Source organism: Rhinatrema bivittatum, chromosome 8 (assembly GCF_901001135.1).
Source record: "Rhinatrema bivittatum chromosome 8, aRhiBiv1.1, whole genome shotgun sequence".
Lineage (NCBI taxonomy): Eukaryota > Metazoa > Chordata > Amphibia > Gymnophiona > Rhinatrematidae > Rhinatrema > Rhinatrema bivittatum.
Genome location: NC_042622.1, coordinates 81,350,992 through 81,372,730, shown reverse-complemented (window position 1 = coordinate 81,372,730; position 21,739 = coordinate 81,350,992). Strand labels below are relative to the sequence as shown.

General features: G+C 45.4%; 1 protein-coding gene across 1 annotated transcript in view; it reads left to right on the top strand.

The window, feature by feature from the left end:
* Nucleotides 1-21,433, top strand: part of SH3GLB2 (SH3 domain containing GRB2 like, endophilin B2) — a 101,211-nt gene extending 79,778 nt beyond the window's left edge. Inside the window, exons 8-11 of the mRNA XM_029612377.1 lie at nt 8,623-8,712; nt 10,276-10,376; nt 18,657-18,891; nt 20,430-21,433. Of these exons, the coding sequence (XP_029468237.1) occupies nt 8,623-8,712; nt 10,276-10,376; nt 18,657-18,891; nt 20,430-20,537 (534 nt within the window). The 3' untranslated portion in view covers nt 20,538-21,433. The remainder of the gene's footprint in view (nt 1-8,622; nt 8,713-10,275; nt 10,377-18,656; nt 18,892-20,429) is intronic.
* Nucleotides 21,434-21,739: the final 306 nt, after the last annotated feature.

The following is a 21,739-nucleotide window of genomic DNA, read 5'->3' as shown; positions in this document are numbered from 1 at the left end:
CAATGTGTGGATGAGACAATGGTGCTTGCACTGAAGAGGGATTCAGTTGTAAGGAACTGGGGAACCTTTTTGGGGGAAGGGATGGGCTCCACCTTAACCATGGTGGAACCAGGCTGCTGGTGCTAACCTTTTAAAAAGGAGATACAGCAGCTTTTAAACTAGAACAAAAGGGAAAGCAGACAGTCACTCAGCAGTACATGGTTCGGAGGGAGGTATCTTCAAAGATACTAATGACACATTAGATTTAGGGCATCCCAACAGTGAGGTGCCTAATTAAAAACTCACGAGCTACTGCCCAAATTTGAAGGGACGTGGGCTCCTTACCTCCGGTGGAGAAGGGATCCGGGATACTTTGATGTGGGAACCCTTAACTCTCCCACATAAGACACAGGACACACAGGACATCAGTTAGACTCAGAGGCATGTGGTCGTGACCTGCTTTATTCAATTGTTTTGCTAATAATTGACACCAACACATTTATTTATTATTTGTTGTTTCTTGTTTCTTCACTGACATTTCTTGATAGCTGCAGTTTTCCATCTCTTGTGGAGAGCTGACTTCTCACCAGGGGGTCATAGGAAGCTCCTATTATCACGCTTGTACTCTATTATAATTCTGGTACATTCCTTTTACTTGTTGTTAATTATGTTCTTGCTGTGCAGTGATCATCTGTAATCTACGCTTTGCTAAAGTGCATTATTTGTTTCTTTGTAGTATTTGTGCAGTTCTTTAACCTTATACACGTTCTTGTATAATGGCTTCTATTGTGTGCATTCTGAATAAAAATTATATTGAGAGAAAAACTCACGAGCTAAAAGATTCCTATCAATTAAAAAGCAGAATGAAAATACACACAAAACAAACTTTGAAATGTTTGCTAATTCCAGAAGTCTAAGTAGTAAGATGGGAGAATCAGAATGTATAGCAGTGAATGATGACAGACATAATTGGCAACTCAGACATGGTGGAAGGAGGAAAACCAATGGGAAAGTGCTATACCAGGGTACAAATTATCTGTGACAGAGGAGCATGTGGGAGGTGGGGTGGTGCTTTATCTGGGATGGCATAGATTCCAACAGGCTAAAGATCCTGCATGAGACTAAATGCACAATCAAATCTTTATGGGTAGAAATCCCTTGTGTTGGGGAAGAGTACAGTGATAGGAATATACTACCGTCCACTGGCCAAGATAGTGAGACAGTGAAATGCTAAGAGAAATTAAGGAAGCTAACCAAACTGGTAGTTCAGTAATGGGAAATTTCAATTACCCCAATATTGACTGGGTAAATGTAACTTCAGGACATGCTGAAGAGAAGTTCCTGGATGTAATGACAGCTTTATGGAACAATTGGTTCAGGAACAGACAGAGGGAGCAATTTTAGATCTAATTCTTAGTGGAGCACAGGATTTGGTGAGAGAGGTAACAGGCTGCTTGGCAATAGTGATCTTAATATGATCAAATTTGAATTGACTGGAAGGGGGACAGTAAGTAAATCCATGGCTCTAGTGCTAAACTTTCAGAAGGGAAACTTTGATAAAATGAGAAAAATTGAAAAAAATTGAAAGGAGCAGCTTCAAAGGTAAAAAGTGTGCAAGAGGCATGGACATAGCTTCTAGGATGATATTTTTTCACATAGTCCATAGAAGCCTTGAACTACAAAATTTGGCTGCTGGATTTCATTGGGAACAGCTGTCAATCTACTGTACCATAAGTGAATAAATAAAAAAAACTGTGGGCCAGTTTTGTAGCACATTTGTATGTTGCTAATCTTTCAAAATCTCTGAAAACAGAGTTAAGTTTGCTTTATCTACAAAAAGTTAGGAACACCCAAACATTCTTTTGTACTAGGGAACAATGAGAAGAGAGAGGAAAAGGATAAGTGGTTCTAAGCCAGAATGATGGTCATTAAAATGTAATCTGTAAGTGGCAGAGAATCTAAGCCATGAGATGCCACAGGCTGACACTGGATGGCAGCATAATACAGTAAATAGTACAGTACAAGCTCATGTGCATAAAACCTGCATGCAGTACTCTGTCATTGTGATTTTGAGCCAGTTATCAAAAATTGATCTGTATATGTAGTATCTCATGGCTTAGAGCTTCTGATACAAGCAGACCCTGAAAGTCAGCATAATGCAGGAAATATGTACAGTACAAGTATTCATCACAGAACCATGCTCTCACTGGTTCTAGGGTGTTTAGATTTTTTTTGAAGGTTGACACAATGATTAAGTCAGGAAATTGCAACTTGCTGTGATAACTTTTACTAATTGTGCAAGCATTTATAGCTTTCGAATGCACAAGAGTGCACTTGGTTGGTCTTGTGAAAACATAGATTCCCTGTACGTACCAGGATCAGTCCAGACTGCTGGGTTAATCCTCCCCTCCAGCAGATGGAGTCAGAGAGAAGCTGAAAAGCACCCCCTAGATATACCGGTGTGCCACCTGCGATCCCCCAGTATTTTCTCTGACTCCAGCAGATCGACTAATTGTGTAAGCATTTATAGCTTTCGAATGCACAAGAGTGCACTTGGTGGGTCTTGTGATAAAACATTGATTACTGAGATGCATTTGGCCTTGCAAGCAGTGCACCTTTGAAACCTGGAGCCATCTTATTAGCCATGAGATGGATCAAAAAATTTTTTAATTTCTCCAAAAGGGATGTAGCAAATATAGGAAAGAAAGATAGGGAATAGATAAACAAAAAACAGAGCTTTGAGACTGACTGTACCTCCAGTTCACAGAGGCTTTTACATCCACTCTGTAGAAAGACTGAGGGAGCCTCACCCACATTGCTTGGTGTAGTACCTAATTTATATGTGCTAGGCCTTTCCAGCTAATGCTAGGACCTTCCCTGGTTATAGTGCTGTGCAATAACATCACCCATGTGTGGGACTGCTCATCCTTGTCCATGGAGATGCTACATAACCAACAAGAGTGCTGTAGACTCTATTAGACTCGTGCCTTAAAGGTGGCAAGTATTTCCCTCTCCATCCTGTGAATGAAATGAGGATCTAAAATAGGCTAATCCTAACAAAAATGGAGTAGTATCCAAGACTCTCCAGAACCCTTGGAGTACAGCAGACAATTAAATGTAGGACTAACAGCGGCTGCAATTTCTAGATGTTCTATACAAACAGACCTGCATTTACTCACAGAAGAATTGTAGAACATGAATTAAATAGTAAGCTTTTTGTGTTTTGGGTTTTTTTTAAATCTACCATAATCTACTGTTTAGTCTTCCAGTGCAATGATCCACTGGATTCAAGAGCAGACAAATTAGAAAAAATGTCCAGTGATCATTTACAGAAGTAGATTTTTGTTTACATATGAGTAAAACACTTATGATGGTGGCAAGCAAAACTTGAATGCAAGCCAGTCCAGATGGGGTATAACTTCTAAAACGTGTTGGTGGTCAGTAGTCATGACAGGAACAAGGACTTCATTTGAGTGCTAAACTTCAGTTCACTCAAGGATTTCAAAGAATCAATGGTAGAAAAGAGCATGAATTCATTTAGATAACTTTTGGTGCATTCTTTTTTTGTTGAGATAAGAAATTGTTAAAGGTACTAAAGGCAAGGACACTGATATCCTGGGCAGAAGTCTGTGTCCACAGCCCCAAGGCCACTCAACCCACAGTCCAGACAGGTTTGAGACTTAATAAAAGGGAACTGATGGCAAATGAAGATTCCTATGTTAAAACTCGTTAGCACTAGGGAATGATAGACATGTTGTTCTGCAGTGGGTTCTTAGAAGAAATTAGAAGCTATTCTTGCTGGAGAAGATAAGTCACAGGGTCTTTTATGCTTGTGTCCCTGGAAATGTTTTTGCTGAACAAAGCTTGTAAGTGGGGAAGATGCTGGGATTAAAACAGGACAGACAGGAATGGACTCCTTTCTTAGAGTCCCAGAAATGTGCGCACACTTTCTAGTTGTAGGGAAATTTTCTGAGGGTAATCAGAGCCAAGGCTGGCAGCTTGATCCAGTCCTTATGAACTGAAAACCAGCAGCTGTGGAAGTTAGAGGTTGTCCTGTTAGTGCACACTCTAAGATTGATAACTAATGTTCCTTGTTATCCAGTCAGACCAGTCCAGATGAGTGGATTATATTCATTCTTCAGTAGATGGAGACGAGACAGGTTTGACATCAACCCTTCTATGCATCCATGATGACCTCAGCCTGCCAGTATTCATACTAAAAAATGAGGAACCCTTGAGTGAAAAGTATAGCATATGTAACTTTATTTCACTCACATAGCAGGAACATACATCCACCTGAACAATTACATAAATTAAAGACCTCAAAGAAAAGCACCATACTATTTCAGTGCCTTATGTCCTATCAACCTGAGCCTTAATGTTTCCAATCAGTCTGTCATCCTCTGAGATTGCTTGTTTTTTAAACTTTTTATTAAATTTTAAATATATAATGTTTGACAAAGGGGAAAAGACAATTTACATAGTAAAACATAGATGCAATTTCCTATGTAAACTTGTCACAATTAGATCCCAATGATAAGGGGGGAAAACAGAAAAAGCTTTAAAGAATGGGTATAACATTAAATCTAAACAGCCACCCCATATAGCATCTAAAATTTCTTTAAGCTGACTAGGATCAAAAAAGATGAATCTGGAAGAATCAAGAGTTACACACACTTACAAGGATAGCGAATGATGCAAGATGCTCTTAAGAAAAGAACAGAGTCTTTCATGGCTAAAATTTTCTTCCTCCATTCCTGCATTGCTTTTGATATGTCCAGAAACATCCAGATCTTCTGCCATCTGAACAATACATCCTTATTGTTAGGATTTGTGGGCCTTGGGCCGAGGTGAGAGATGGTACCACCCATGGGGAAGGAGCCCCATGAGCCTCCCAGTCAGGAGGCAAGGTCTTAGCTGCAGCATGTGTAGAACAGCAGGTTCTGGAGAGGGAGCAGAGAGGATGGCCCCATGGGGTGGAGCCACAGAGTGCCAGCGCCAGGTGCTGATGTCAGATGCAGCTCGGAAGTCCTTGAGTCTCTTATAGAGAAGTAGAGCGGCACTGCCCCACTGAGCAGGGAGTGTAGCAGGAAAGTCACACAGACGGAGGTGCCACGGAGTCTGTGAAGTAGGGTATACCCAAAGAGGATTCCTCTGTAGAGGAGATATGGCAATGGTCCGCGAGCGGAGTACTCACTGTAGAAGTAGCAATGGTTCTAGAGGAAGCCCCGGGGAACAGGACCAGCAGCAGTCCTGGGCGCAAGGCCCTCAGAGGAGCAGATAGCCAGAGACGAGGAAAGGGCCCCTGAGGAGCAGGTACCCAGGACATCTCATGCTGAGGAAGCAGGAGCTGGAATGGGAAGTCCATAGTGAGCGAAGCAGATTCAGCAATGAGGGAACTTTGAAGCAATGAGGGAACTTTGTGCAAAGTCGTAGGCAGACAGGGCCAGCCGGCTTAAGAATCCACAATGAATGACATCATCCCGGGGAAACGGCCCAGAGGTTCCCGCCATGACTTGCATAAGACTGGCCCGAGAGTGCGTGCCTAAGTAACTCCGACAAGATGGCAGACGGCAGCGTCCACGCCGTCCAGGGGAGGCCCAGGAATAGAGGCAGGCAGGCTGGTGATAGCTGACAGGCTGCAAGTCTACCCAGCGAAGTCAGTGCAGTGAGCAACAGCGGTCGCAGCCATCTGCGACTGGGTGTAACACTTATGAAAATAAAGGTGAAAAACATTCACGATCTTGCAAGAAAACTCATCAATAAGGAAGCCAGGCCAATCACATTCCCTTCATTGGAATTAACAGGTATATCCATTACAGCATTTTCCATAGATCTTTTAGGAGCTGGAAGAAAAAAAATCCTTTTTTCCATAGGAGGTAATGCATTTTCTGGAATCTTTCAAGTAAGCAGAAATAAAGCTCAGAAGGTGTATTGAGAGAGATCTGTGGAAGGTTCACAATTCTTAAATTATGAGATCTGAGAGCATTCTCTGTTTTCAGTTCTATGAGAAGTAGACAATAGATCTTTAATTTTTACCTGAGTGTCTTGAAACTTAGCAATAAACACTTCTTTCTCAAGCACCTTCTTCTCCAGATAGCTAAAGCAAGGCTCTTGAGATTGAAAGTTGTTACGCAAGTCAGTAGTCAGCAAGACTAAAGATGGAACAGATTTGTTAATGGACATTACCATCCAAAGTAACTGGATGTTTAGCAGGAATATCCAAATCCAGTACAGTACAGCTGATGGAGTCATAACAGACAAAACTGAGAGTTCCAGATTCCCAACAGGTAAGTCAGCCAACAGAGTTGTGTAACTGTTCCCACAACAACATTCTGTGTCCTGAGACTCCCACAACTCACCCTTCAACAACTGATTCTGATCCTGTGCCAGCAAGATGGGAGAGTCCTGCAATGAAAGGGAGCCATTAACACTTATCTGCTACAGAGAAATCGACTGAGGCGATAGCTCCAACAGAAGGGCGTGGAGTGGAACAGCTATCTGGGCTGAGAGAAACTTCAGCCACTGACAGGCTGGTGTCCCTAGGTCCAGCCAAGCCAGCACAGGATGCTAAATTACAGGCTCGTAAAGAGTTCAGGTGCTGTTTGATGCAGGGAAGTCGGATGTATGTTCCTGTCTGAGTGACATAATATATGCAGTATTCTGTTTCCAGGAGAGGGAAGGCAAGCATCCCATGCTGTGGATTAGTCTGATTTTTGACTGGGTGAACAGGAAAAATTTTTTTATCCCGAGGTGAAAGCCTGGTGTGCTCTCTCAGTTGAGCATAGCATAACTTCAGTGGAATTAAAGAGGCTGCTCCTGAAGTGAAAGCTTAGGCTCCTTCCTTCCAGGGTCTGGGGCAAGGACTTAATGGTCTTTCATTACTTGGTTCCCATTCCCTATTCCTGCCCCCTTTTTTTTTTTTTTTTTTTTTTTTAAACCCCAAAATAGAGCATAGCAAAGTCCTGAGTATGTTGCAGCATTTTTAAGGCATCTGCTGCTGGGAGCAGAGCAGTTGGGCGGGCAGGATAGGATATTCCCATATTGGCCCTTATGGTGAACTTAAGGTGAAGGTGTAGCAGACTTATAGCCAAAAGAGACAGGTTCTCTCCCCCATCTGACAAAATGGATTCTAACCAATCTATTGAGGCATGAGCTTTCAAGGACTGTGCATAAGATGCCACCCACCTCGTGTCGTTTTTTTGTTGCTCCAGACTAACCCGGCTATCCCTCTGAAGATCTGAATTTTTTTTTGTCCTGTCTGCCTCATTCATAACTCATGTGAGAAGCTGTGCTTCAAAGATTCTGAGTCTTGGCCACAGTGTCTTTGAGACTTTCATGCGTTTTGAAAATTGAAATATGGAAAGGACCTGTGGCTTCTGTCCCTCAGTGTTGTATGTGTATTGGGTTTGCATCTGGGTATCCTCAGCTCAGATGGGTTTTTGTGGGGCTTTTTTTATCAAACGCACCATTACAAAGGTGAAAAATATATAAGATATTCTAAAATTGGTTTGACTATGTCTAAAGCTTGAAAGTGTCCACTTAAAACTCGTCAACTCTTTTAAATAAAACTTGTCAGGGTTAGGGCACTAGGCAAGCTGGATCCTTCTGATAGGCTTTGGTGCCAAGGATTCTGGTTTTTATTATGGGAAATACCTTCCAATGATTTCCCACTTATTCTTACCAGGGCAGGTTTCAGCTTCTCTCCTGCGGGGTGTGTTATTGGGAAGTTTTGTCTTTTTTTTTTTGTTTAAACTAATGCTGCTTGTGTTGGCAAATGTTTTTCTAGTGGCCTTGTTCACAATGAATTGCAGGTTTGCAAGCATACATAAGAGCCCTCTTTCATGGTCATTCAGCTGAATGAAGGAATTGTATTACTGTGAGTGGTCATGGCCTTCCATTGCTTTCAGTGAATCTGTTTCGCCTTTGCTCGGCTAAGTCTGCATGATTGCTGAATATGGGCTCCTACACACTCTAGTATATGGAGAGGTCCCTCTGATATTTATTTCTCAAGGTCATAATGCCTTCATGAGGTCTAATATCTTATGTTATAGAGTAGGAAAAGGTGACATGTTGGATTGAAACGATTGTCATGGTAACACAACTAAAAAGGTGAGGGATTATTACATGAGTTCAAGCTGCTTCTTGGGCAGAATGAGTTGCTGTCTCTTTAGGGATTAAGGCAGCAGCTTGATCTTATTGGACTCCCCCCCCCCCCCCCCCCTTATCACTTAGATGACCTCCTCTGATATAGACGTCTTCACCTCAGGTGTTCAGAAGGGATATGGCAGCATCCTGTCCTATTCAGGTGTAGCTTGAGTAAATTGCACACATCTAGACTGATCTGACTGGATGAATTTCCTTTCCTCTAGTCCAGGATCTTCTTTGTGCTGTAAAATTGCACTGTTACCAGATTATGAATGGCTAGATCCAGACATTAATTGGAACGAACACTGTCTATAGTTGGCTTGTTACAGATTATTATGGTAGGCTGAAGTCGGTACGGATGCATATAAGGGGGTGATGCCAGTGAACCTGTTGCTCTGTCTCCATCTGCTGATCATTGAGCATAAGCCACTCATCTGGACTGGATTTAAGGAAAGGAAATTATCAGGAAGAACTAATTTCACCTTTGTCTTGCAGGCAGAACATGAGTTACGTGTAGCTCAGACTGAGTTTGATCGTCAAGCAGAGGTGACTCGCCTTCTGCTGGAGGGAATCAGCAGTACCCATGTGAGTATGAAGGAGTGGATGGTGATTTGGAGGTGACAAATGGCTGAAATTTTCCAGCTGGCCATGCAGGATTATGATGCCACCAATGACATGTTTGATGCAAGGATCCTGTGTGTAGATGTGGTGTTCTATTGTACTGTAAACCATTGTCCTTACAATGCAAGCCTTACACTTCATTTGATGAGCAGAGTTATCACAGTATGTTTAATAAGATTAAATTATGGTAAAAGCAATTAAAATCATAGCTGTCTTATAAAATCTTTAACATTTCAACTGACAAGTTTGTTTTTTTTATATATTTGCACAGGTACTTAGGTTGGGCATCATTCCTAGGGTTGTTATTATATCACAATGCTTTACAATATAAATGTAAACCATAATATAATTACATTTAGTTTAAAGTGAATTTTTTTATCCAACCATTTTTTTTTCTTTTATGATAACACTAAAGTGAGTGGTGATGGAGCTTGGTGGGATAGCATATTTGCTCCCTTCCCTCCCTCTCTTGTTTAGAGAAGTAGCTGATGAAAGCTGGGAACCCTAGGACTGGTCTCCCCCACCCCCCCTCCAATGCCAGGCCCCACTTTATTGGATCTGAAACTGAGGAAACAATGGCATCGTGGAAGGCACCATATTTGTTGCTTACTCTGTGAAGCTGATCAGAGAAATAGCTAACCCCCATCTAAGATCTGTATTACCTGAAATTTTGTTGTCTTGGAAGTGTCTTTAGCAGCACATGTGTGTATTTCTGGGACCCTCTGTGCTGTCTTCAGTTCTGACCATTTTATGTTGCGATCTTCCTCTTCCTGGTTTGGACTGTTGCGTTGGTGGTTTTATATGCAGTCATGTGCAGAGCTTAGCTTGTCATTGCTGATATCTAGTTCATGGTTGGCTACCCTCTAGGTTGCTAGGTAACTCTAGATAGTTCTTATGGCCACACCATCTAGATACATGATTGGCTTGTAGCCAGGGGATGCGTGGTTGAGCCCAGATAGCCAGTCATTGCTACACCTTGTATGGTTATGACCTCTTCAACAATACTTTACAGATATCACTGCCACTGCTCTGTACACCTCCATATCCTGTAATTTGGTTAGACCTTCTGATCCAGCTAAACTTAGATCTGCCTAATGTGTTCATGTTCATCTTCCACCCCCTTTGTTTCACTGTTGTGCAGAAGTGTCTATTCTCTCTCAGCAGAGATCAGAAATGTTTAGGGTTGCATAGATGGCAGAAAAATGTCATTACTCTAGCATCTTAAGAACATAAGAAATTGCCATGCTGGGTCAGACCTTACATACACACCTTACAAATATAAAAAATTAAATTTCCAGTGTCATAATGTATATTTGTCAGTTTATTTTTGGTTGTAGCATTCTGACTATACTCATGTTGGAGTTTCTTTGTATATGGTGGTGCACACTTTTTTTTTAATTGAAGACTATCCAAAGAACAGTGACTTGAAAGACTGTAGAAAAGTCTAATTTGACTTTTTACATTTTCCTTTTATATCTATATAAAGTGACCTTTACTGACCATTTACACTGATACTGTCTTTTGCAGGTGAATCATCTTCGTTGCCTGCATGAGTTCGCAGAAGCTCAAACTGCTTATTATGCTCAATGCTATCAGCACATGCTGGACCTGCAGAAGCAGCTGGGCAGGTACAACAATCAGATTACATCCCCTCCCCACCCCTCTATCATTCCTCTGAGCTTTCTTGTCTGTGTCCCATTTCACACCTCCTTATGTCTTAGATCAAGGGGGCAAATACTTGAATGTGTTTTTGTAAGACACTTTGAGTAGGTTCATGAAGCTGCTGAGCCAGGGGATAGATCCTAAGGTGGTAAACTAGATTAAGAAATGGGTTACAAGAGGATAGTAGTAAATGGAGTTTATGCCAAGGAAAACAGGGTCATTAGGGTTCAGTCTTGTGATAGTTTAGTTCAATATTTTCAAAAGTCACATTGCACAGGAGCAACTGACTCTTTGCAGTTGATACAAGATCTTCAAAGGGGAGAGTGCAGATGAAGTGAAAGTTGTGAGCCAGTGTTTATATTTGTAGCTGATTTGATGCCCCAGTGTTTGCACTTTTTTTGTAACAGAGCACAAGAATGCATTACATGGGGTGGGATAAGGAATAGGTGAGGGATCTTAGTGACCTGATCTCAAGGTTACCAAAAACAGTGATGTGGTGGTGGGAGCTGGAGAAATACAAGGATGCATAGCAAGAGAACTAGTAGAATATGGAGTTGATGAGACCTCAGCAGGAGTATTGTCCATACTGCCAAAAAGATAAATGGCACAGAGGAAGCCTATCAAAATGAAGCAGTCTACACCAGAAGTCCTCTGCAGTGAGATTTAAGGGCCTAAATCTGTTCCAGCAAGTGGAGATGGCAAGGGATACTGTAGAGACAAAGTACACAACATTTTTCAGTGGAAAGAGGTCTAGAGATGGGTTATGATATGGGTAGGGACAATCACTTTCATCTTTATTTTTCCCAGGAATTTTATAAGGATTTATTTTGACAAGAGCAAACAAAATCAGCATAAATTTTTTTCATCACTTTTCCAGGAGAATAATCTGAATCTGTATTCCCTGTACGTACTGGATCAGTCCAGACTCCTGGGTTATGCCTCCGCACCAGTAGATGGAGACAGAGCAAAACTTGACGGGCTCTGCCATAAATACCAGGGTGCCTGCCAGTATTACTCTGTCTCCAGCAGATGGTTCGGGTGCATCTCCCACAGTCTGATTTAAAAAAAATAAAAATTAAAAAATTAAAACACAAAAGATAAAGGCTTAGTTAGGTTTGTTCATTTAAGTTTGGGGGGGGGGGAAAAATTCTTCACTTCAGGAGCAGCCGTTGATTCAGCCGGTCCTTTGCTCTCAGGGGGTTGTCAGGTCCTGAAAGGACCATCCCCCTGGTCGAGCACTTGCTGGGCCCAAGGGTCGAGGACCCTGAGTGGTGGGTAGCCCAGCTGGGGTGATACCGGGGAGCCCGGCTCACTCACCCCAGCCAGACCGCTTCAGGACCTGTCGGGACAGCTCCAGGTACAACAAAAAAAAAAGGTCGGCGCAGTTTTTTATTTTTGTCGGGTGGCTCTCCCTTCTCAGTGCGGCGGTAGCGATTCTCCATGGCATCCTTTTCTCCCCTCTCCCTTTCGCGCCGCAGTTTGGGGGTGAGGGTTTCCTCTGGTGCCGAGCATGCCACGCGGTGCGGCTTACGGTGCTGACAGCGCGCGCCTCTCCCGGGTCGGACTCTGCTCAGCCTGCGTCCCGGGAGGTGAGGGGACCTCTGCTTCAATTCGGGGGGTGGTCGTACGGCAGCTGTCTTTCGCGGTCGGAGTCTCCTGCGCCCCCCCCCCCCAAACAGTTTTAAAAAATCTCGGGGAAAATCGGCCATTTTGTCAGTCGCAGCCCCGCTGGCATCGGATCCCGGGCATTTCCTGCCCTCTCTCCCCACAACAACTGCCCCCAAGGCCGGCTTCGCCAGCGGGGGCATCGAGGGAGGGCGGGGGGCATGGACACGGAATCAGAGGGATCAGATACGTCGTTTTCTTCTGCTTTTATATCTGCTATGCATCGGGCCTTCAAGGTCCGCAAGACCCTCAAGAGACACTCATCCCCGGTCAGAGGGCTCTGAGGGGTGGTCCAAAGCTAAACTCCCGCTGAGTCCTCCCACCAAGAGTGGACACTGAGTGTGAGCCCTCCCCACCCCCGAGGGGGGGCTGATGGAGATGGCGCGACGTTGCAGAGAGCGGCAAGGCAGAGCCAGACTTCGGAGGGGGATGATCCGAGGGTAATTCGCCTTTTTAGAAGGGACGAGCTGGCCCCGCTGATCCCAGCCATCCTGGAGAAGTTAGGGATCACTACACTGCCCAATGAGTCCAGGCTTGGATCCATGGATCCGGTGTTAGGGCTGAGCGGACCTCCCACCACATTCCCTTTTCACTTCTCGGTGATGGATCTTCTTTCAAGAATGGGATACTCCAGATCTGGGGCTGAAGGTCACGAAGGCAATGGACAAGCTCTATCCCTTGCCAGAGGATGCCCTGGAAGTCCTGCGGGTACCGAAGGTGGACGCCGCAGTTTCGGGGGTCACAAAAAGGACGACCATTCTGGTTATGGGAACCATGGCCTTGGAAGGACCTGCAGGTTCGCAAGTTGGAGATTCAGCTGAAGATTTTGAGGTTTCCGCCCTGGGGGCTCGAGCGGCCATTTGCAGTAACTTCACCTTACGGGGCTGGTCTTCATTGGGTACAGCAACTGCTTGCTAACTAGGGTCTGTCCAAAGAAGCCAGGCAGGCAGGGCGCCTCGAGGCGGCTGTGGCTTATAGTGCGAATGGCACTGTATGACCTTCTTAGGACTTCAGCCCACTCCATGGTTGCTGCTGTTTCAATCACAAAAAACCGCCCAAATACTCTTATATTCCAGAAACCCTTACAAAATGTAACACACACACAAAAACAGTAGGTTTCACTGGTCAAAATTTTTTTTCTTTTCAATTGTAACCACATATCTAGCAGTAACAATACATTGTATTTCAATCAAACTCTTCAAAACGCTTCAGACTGCGAAGAGAAGGAACTGTTGAGTTAACAGATGTTTTGGAGAATGAACAGCGTTTGATTGGAGCAGTCACAGGATATGGAGTGCAGCCTTTTCATGAGTGTTTTCCCCTGAAGCAGGACCGGGTGGTCCGAAACACGATCGTGTCGGAACTGGGACTGTTTGCTGCATCAGATGAGTATTACTTTGAAGTGGGACTGTTTGAAACAAACTGCAGAGTAATATTCATTTAATATAGCATACTTAGAGAGATGGGATCCTTTCCTAAGGATTATAAAGGAATACCTATTCATTCGCTCCATTGATCTGAGGAGTTAGTGGAGTTAGTGAGTCAGCTCCAGTTGGTTTATTTTTAAGAAAAATTTTGAAATATAAAAAGGGGTCAACAAAGTAAATGGACCATAAAACCAGATTGAGTTTGATTGAAATACAAACTCATAGAGTGTGGGTCCTACAAACAATGTATTGGTACTGCTAGATATGTGGTTACAATTGAAAAGAAGAAAATTTTGACCAGTGAAACCTATTGTTCTTGTGAGTGTTCCGCTGTTTCAGCCAGGCAGCTCTTGTGGTTACGGAACTGGTCCGCGGACAGGGCCTCCAAATCGCGTCTAGGTTCCTTGCCCTTTAAGGGCAAGCTGCTTTTTGGGAAGGAATTGGAAGACATACAATTGCTGGGTGAAAAGAAAGGGTACTGGCTCCCAGAAGACAGGCCGTGCTCAAAGGGAACCTTCTCCTCCAGATCCAGGTTTTGGGGAAAACCATAAGGCTCGTATTCCCCAGCCGAGTATCCCTTCATCCTCCTTTCGTTCCAGAGGGGGTAGGCAGCAGGCTGACCTTTAGAGGGAGATGTTTTGGTAGACCTGAGTCTAACCCCTCTTCCGCCGGTAAGTCAGCACAATGATGTCTCGCTGGTCCATACCTCCATACCGAAGGTAGGGGCCGGCGGCTCTTTTACAAGATATGCACCACTATTACGACAGACCAGTGGGTTCTCTTGGTGATAAAACACTGCTACGCTTTAGATTTTGTTCACTTTCCCAATCCACGATTTTTCCCATCCCTGTGCAGTCCCGCAGAGAATCGGAAGGCGGTTCAGCAGACTCTGCTCCGATTTGTAGCATCTGGGGGCAATTGTTCCAGTTACCAACTTGGAACAATGAAGAGGACACCACTCCATATACTTCGTCTTTCCAAAGAAAGACGGGGCCTTCCGGCCCATACTGGATCTCAAGGATGTCGTCAAATGTCTCCAGATACTGCACTTTCACATGGAAACCTTGAGGTCCGTGATAGCTTCGGTGAGACCGGGGGGAGTTCCTTGCTTCACTGGATCTCACGGAGGCATACTTGCACATCGGAATCCGGGAGGACCATCACAGGTACCTCAGGTTCTATGTGATGGGACAGTACTATCAGTTTGAAGCATTACAGTTTGGTCTCGCGACGGCCCCCAGAACATTCACCAAGATCATGGTGGTGGTCGAGGGGCTGTTAGTCCATCCGTATCTGGACGATTGGTTGATACAAGCGAAGTCCGAAGCGCTCTGTCGTTCAGCAGTACGGAGGGTGCTGCAGCTGTTGCACTCCCTTGGCTGGGTAGTCAATACAGCCAAGAGTCACCTCGAGCTGTCTCAGTCTCTGGAATTTTTGGGAGCTTTATTCAACACCCAACAAGGCAAGGTTTTTCTCTCCATCGAACACAGTCACAAGTTACAACACCAGGTCAGGGTTTTACTGCAGAATCAGTCTCCCACGGTTTGCGACTATTTGCAATTGATAGGTTCCATGGCATCGACGCTGGAATTGGTGTCGTGGGCTTTTGCGCACATGCAGCCGTTACAATCGGCATTACTTTCCCGTTGGAGCCCGGTCTCCGAGCAGTTCCACCTGCCATTACCCCTGACAGAGGTGGCCCGGTCCAGTCTGGGATGGTGGTTGTGTTCAGTCTCCTCCGGGGGGGTCTCACTTGTGGCAACAGACTGGACAATAGTCACCACGGATGCGAGCCTTTCCGGCTGGGGTGCATCTGTCTGCGAAAGTCCATACAGGGCCTCTGGTCTCCTCTCGAATCTCGCTGGTCAATCAATCTTTTAGAGACCAGGGTGGTACGTCTGGCACTTCGGGTTTTTCTGCCCCTGGTCCAGGGAAAGTCTGTCAGATTTGTCAGACAATGCGACAACAGTAGCCTATACCAATAGTCAGGGAGGAACTCTGAGTCGCCCGGTGGTGTTGGAGGCCCGACTGATTCAGTGGGTGGAGCGACACCTTCTCAGCATTGCCGCGTCCCACATAGCAGGGGTAGACAACGTTCATGCAGATTTTGAGTCTGCATCAGCTCGATCCTGGAGAATGGGAACTTGCGGACAGGGCGTTCCAACTAATATGTGACAGGTGGGGACAATCTGCCATGGATCTCATGGCGACCTTTCAGAATGCCAAGGCTCCACGCTTTTTTGCCCACCGCAGGGAACCGGGGGTGGAGGGGGTGGACGCCTTGGCATTACCCTGGCTGACGTCTATACTTCTGTATGTTTTTCCCCCCTGGCCTCTAATCAGCAAGGTCCTTTGAATGGTCAATCCACGGAGGTGATTCTGGTGGCCACGGCAACCTTGGTTTGCAGACCTCAATCTGACAGTGGAGGGCCCTCTGCGGCTTCCGGCGTTACCGAATCTTCATCAGGGGCCTGTCTGCTTCAATCAGGTAGATCGCATCTGTCTAGCAGCCTGGCGTTTGAGAGGCGCCGTTTAAGAGGTAAAGGTTATTCTGATGCAGTAGTCTCCATTCTTCTGCAGTCGCGCAAGACCTCCACTTCCTTATGTGCAGGTCTGGAAGGTTTTCGAATCTTGGTGTTTTCTTCGGGCAATCCGGCCCACTCAGGTGCCCATTTCTGAGATTTTAGCTTTTCTTCAAGACTGTTTGGCCAAGGGCCTGTCCTGTAGTTCGTTGAGAGTACAAGTGGCTGCCCTCTGCTTACGTGGTTCAGTGGACGGTCTGACACTGGCGTCCCATCCAAATGTTGCACGATTTCTCAAGGGGATGAGGCATTTACGTCCTCCGCTACTGATTCCCTGTCCTTCCTGGAACTTAAACGTGATGTTAAGGGCCTTGTGCAGGCCACCGTTCGAACCACTGAAAAGGGCAACGCTGAAGGATCTCACGTTGAAGGTAGTCTTTTGGTGGCGATCACCTCAGCTAGGCATGTGTCGGAGCTTCAAGCGTTGCCTTGTAGGGAACCCTTCTTGCAAATCTGAGTCCGGAATTAGTCTCCGGACAGTTCCCTCCTTTCTGCCGAAAGTAGTTTAGTCTTCATTTGAACCAGTCAGTGGAGCTTCCAGCGTTTGCGCAGCTCGACAGGTCGGATCCTTCTTCCAGTTTCACTAAATCCTTGGATGTGAGGGCTCTTCTGCACTATCTAGAGGATACTAATGAGTTCTGGGTTTCGGATCATCTTTGTTCTCTGGAAGGGTCCCAAAAAGGGTAATATGGTGTCCAAGGCCTCCATTTCACATTGGTTAAAGGAGACCATTAACTCTGCTTACCTTTTTGTCTGGTCGGCCCTTGCCTTTGGGTCTGAAGGCACATTCTACGTGTTCACAGGCAGCCTCCTGGGCGGAGTGTCGTCAGATTTCTCCACAGGAGAGCTGCAGAGCAGAGACTTGGAAGTTGCTACATACATTTGCACATCATCGACTGGATGTTCAGGCTCCCAGGGAGGGAAATTTCGGAGCAGGTGTTGTATGCAGGTCTCTTCGGGTCCCATCCCAAGTAGTAGGATTTCTAGTACATCCCAGGAGTCTGGACTGATCCGATATGTACAGGGAAAAGAATTAGGTCTTACCTTCGATAATTTTCGTTCCTGTAGTACCAAGGATCAGTCCAGAGTCCCGCCCACTTCTGCATTGAGTTGGAGAGTCCGCTGTGCCTACACTTTGCCCAAACTTTCCTCTTGGGCCTGGAAGATTATTATTCCTGTCTGTTTTCTGTTTCGGGTCAGGTTCCTTGTTGGGGGTAGTGACCAGAGGGTTTCCCGGTTGAACTTTATGTATATAGTTTGCAGCAGGGGATTATTCTGCTTTGACATTACGTAATACTGGCAGGTTGTGGGTGGGACCCTGGTATTTATGGCAGAGCCATTCAAGTTTTGCTCTGTCTCCATCTGCTGGTGTGGAGGCATAACCCAGGAGTCTGGACTGATCCTTGGTACTACAGGAACGAAAATTATCGAAGGAAAGACCTAATTTTCTTTTGGTGGACAAACTTTCTACTGTCCCATAACTTGAAGAATCATTTGCAGGGAGGTGATCCTGATCCTTTCCCCCTTCCCCCCCCCCCCCCCCCCCCCCCCCCCCCCCCCCCAGCATTTCCCCTCTTTTTATTTTCTCCTACTCTTGTTCTGCTCTTTCATTGTATCCCTTTCCAAAAAACTCCTTCCCACTCTTTCTCTGCCCCTCAAAATCTCCCTCCCCAAACATTATTCATTCTTACTGGCTGTAATGCTTCCCTGGCAGCAGCCTCATGGTCTGCACTGCAGAGTGTGGGGAACTGCATTAAACTTCCAAGTTTGCACTGAGCCAAAGAGGCAAGAATCCTACCAGAAACTTCATCTGATTGGGGGGGTAGGGGCTGATGCTCATCTGTGCCTGGGTAGGTAATTGTGAAACCATACTTGGACAGATTGCTTTGATTTCAGACCTACATTCGGGGGAACCGAAGCATCAGCCAAAGATTGGCTTCAGTCATACAATTAGGGTGAAAATCAGTTTAAACAGATTTTTCACCTTTTGGGGAAAAATCTGGGAAGTCCTGGGTGAAAATCTGTTTAGCCCCTTTATTCTCATAGGTAGGGACCTTCATTTTCAGTTTAGAATAGCATTAGGAAATATCTACCACCCTTTCTGTGAAGAATGTGTGGAACATTCAGAGGAGGTGGGTGAAGCAAAATCAATATTGGAACGGAAGGAAGCCTGGGTTAAATGCAGATGGTCTATGGTTTCTTTGCCATAAGAGGAGAAAACGAGTGGCTGTCATTTTTTGTTTTCTTTCTTGGGCAGAAGGCAGTGAGTTGTCTCTTATGGGGTGGGGCAGTAGGTGCAAGGAAAGGCTCTTCTAGAAATGTGGCTGGGAAAGAAGGAACTAGGGTAGTACGTCTACTGACATTGTTCACCGAAAATTGTTTTTTGTATTTTATCTACGCTCACAGTTCCAAAGGAGAAGTGTAAGTAGATTCTGCAAGATGAGGCAAGCATTGGTCCCTTGGGCCACCTTTTGTATATGAATCTTAATTTTATTGTGCAGAAGTAACAAGTGGACATTTTACGTACTGCAGTCTGCTCTTACCTGACCTCTTTCTGTATTTTTCCCCAAAGGTTTCCTGGCACATTTGTGATGAATGTGGATTCTACATCGCCTCTTAGTATGACTCCTGCTGCTGCTGCTACAATCCCCCTGGTATCTGATGAAACATCCAGTCCTGCCCCTCCCACTAGCAGTTCCCTGAACAGCAGTGATGTGCAACCTCCAGCCAGTGGCACCAGAAAAGCACGCGCTCTGTACGATTACGAAGCTGCTGACAGCAGTGAGCTTGCACTGTTAGCAGATGAGGTTGGTATTTTTTTTTAGCACAAGATGCCAGTTTTAATGAGGCTTTAGAGTTAGAATAAATGAGTCCCAGTAGGGAGTCCTATTTTTCAGAAATCCCAACAAGTTCAGTAACAAGCAAGCCATGCACCTCTGTTCCTTGTATGGACAAATGTTTGTTCCTGAGATGCAGGCCGATACAGGAAAGTGCGGCCGCGGTTACCCTGCTTCTAACCTGCTTTCTACTCACAATTTGGCCGCGTTAGTCCAACCCACGATTCACTATCCCTTTTAACCCATCCTTACCGCTTCTTCTTTAAATCAATGGGAAACCCTTTCTGCCCGCGGCATGTATATGGTATGTAAACGATTGGATTAGCTATTCCCTCCCATACAGTAATGTGCACCCCGATTATCGCCTTTTTAACCTTCAGTTTTGCCGCGTGTTTAACCTGCTAATGTACCGCCTACCCTTACCCCTGTGTTAGTGTGGAGCGTCAGGCAAGCCCCGGCAGAGAGAGACAGCAATAGGCAGGCTCCGGTCAAAATCGACTCGACATGTTAAAGCAAATGTGAATAAAGTGCAACAAAAAAAACTTACTGCATGTGAATGACAAGCAGTCCTCCCGAGGTGCACACCGCGGCTCCCCTGCCTCCCGGGGGCAGCCGGCGGCGAAAGCAGCTTCCAGCAGCCCCCGCCGGCTAAGGTGGATGAACACACGCCTGTACATGCAATTTGGGCGCTCAAGGCAGCAAAGGCGTATGAGCGCACACCGTGCTTGACATCATGGCGTTCGGTCATGCACTTTTGCTGGCTTGAGCGCCCAAATTGCACGTACAGGCGTGTGTTCATCCACCTTCACCGGCGGGGGCTGCTGGAGGCAGGGGAGCCGCGGTGTGCGCCTCGGGAGGAGGGGAGAGAGGACTGTTTGTCATTCACATGCAGTAAGTTTACTTTTGTTGCACTTTATTCACATTTGCTTTAACATATAGAGTCTATTTTCGCCGTGCACCTTGCTTCGGGAGGGGGGGGAGAGGACTGGCAATCCCCCAATGCCAGAGTGTAGGAGAACCATCCACTTCCTGGTACTTGTCATTTCAAATGTCATTTGAAATGACAGGTACCAGCGCACCCAGGATACTGTATAGCGCTCTATACAGTAAAATGGATTGCTCAGGCCTGCTGCTTCATGGACGGGCTTTGGATGCGGCTTGCATTTGCGTCTAATTTAAATACTGTATCGAGCGATATGTGATCCAAACTGTGCATGCGGCAAACGAGCGTGCGCCCGGCACTGCCGCACTCTAACGCGTCCTTACTGTATCGGCCTGATGGTTATTGGAGCAAAGGATAAGCATTTTGCTTTGCTTGTACAGACTACAGTTATTTCCTGAACTCTTATTTTGTAAAATACAGGATTAAAGGACAATCCTGCAAAAGTCTTCCTACCTGGATGCAGTCAGGAGCTGCCCTGCCACAAGCTTTGGAAAGAGCAGTGTGCTGGGCTGGCACTGTGTACCGCATGTAACTAATCCATTCCTTTTTTTTTTTTTCTTTGCAGCTGATCACTGTGTACAGTCTCCCTGGCATGGACCCAGACTGGCTGATGGGAGAGAGGGGGAACCAAAAGGGGAAAGTGCCCGTTACATACTTGGAACTGCTCAGTTAAGCAGAAGTGACAAGCTGAGTCCATTCCTGTCTGTGCTCACAGCTCATCCTTTCCCTGCACTCTTGGGAGATAAATTCTTCTTTTAGCACCTAAGTGCAAAATACTAACAAAGGTTATTTGATACCTGTTGTCATTTGCAAATGTGACATTTCATCTCTACCAGAGTACCTGCAGCTGCTTATATTCCAGAGCTTGTCTCTTTATTCCTAGACTTAATCTGAGTTTGCACATTGGGTGGTGTAGGACTTTAAGCCCCTTACCCATGCTCACATACTGGGGTTTGTCTGTATTGTGGGGGGTTTTTGCAGTAATTTAGGGCAGCTTGAGCAACAGCTCTCAGGAATAAGTCAGGACACCAGTAAGGTGATTTTATATCTTACCACTATGCTGGCATGCTGACCCCAGCAGGCTTCTCACTTCTGTGGTTTATCTGAACACTTTCTGTACTTGGCTCATTCATAGCTAGGGGCTGAGTAAAAGGACATGAGACTTGAGACTATCTACACAGGAACTTTGGGTGAGGCTAGAACCATGCACGGGCCTATTTAGCAGTGTGTGATTAGTAAACAAGGTTGTAAAATGTGCAACACTACACCTTCAAGTCCTTCCTCTAAGCCTGTGTGATGAACCCTTGCCTCTTGGATTTGCTATAATGTATCACAATTACTAAAGTTGTTCAGTCACAGCCATAATCATAAAGCTGCTGTTGTATTGTGAGAATACAGCATGAAATATTTATAATTTTGTTTAGTTTGTCTTCTATGTATAAATATAAACTGTACACCATATGCTTGGAGACTAGAATGCCAGTATATGAACAGGAGGGAAAAGGTTGTGCATTGCACACACTCTGGTGCTATTAGCATGTCCACACCAAATATACCAATGTACTTTAAAGTCTGCAGTGAGTCATAGTAGCTCAGTGCAGATGCTGTTCTGTTCTCCCCACCAGTCTGGATCTGTAGGCGTCACCATCCTATTTCCACAGGAAGTGACCAATGATCTCTTAATGGTGCCAGGTTTCAGCACTAATGATATGACTAAGACTGCACCTTCAGCAGATGCAGACGGAGCCTGCATGCTAGTCCTGCTAGAGGGTGGTTCTTCAGCAGGTCTTGGCATGAAGTGATCAAAACAAGATGCCACAGCTTGGTAAGAAAGTGGTCCACAATCAAGAAACTAAGCAGTGAGACATCCTAGGC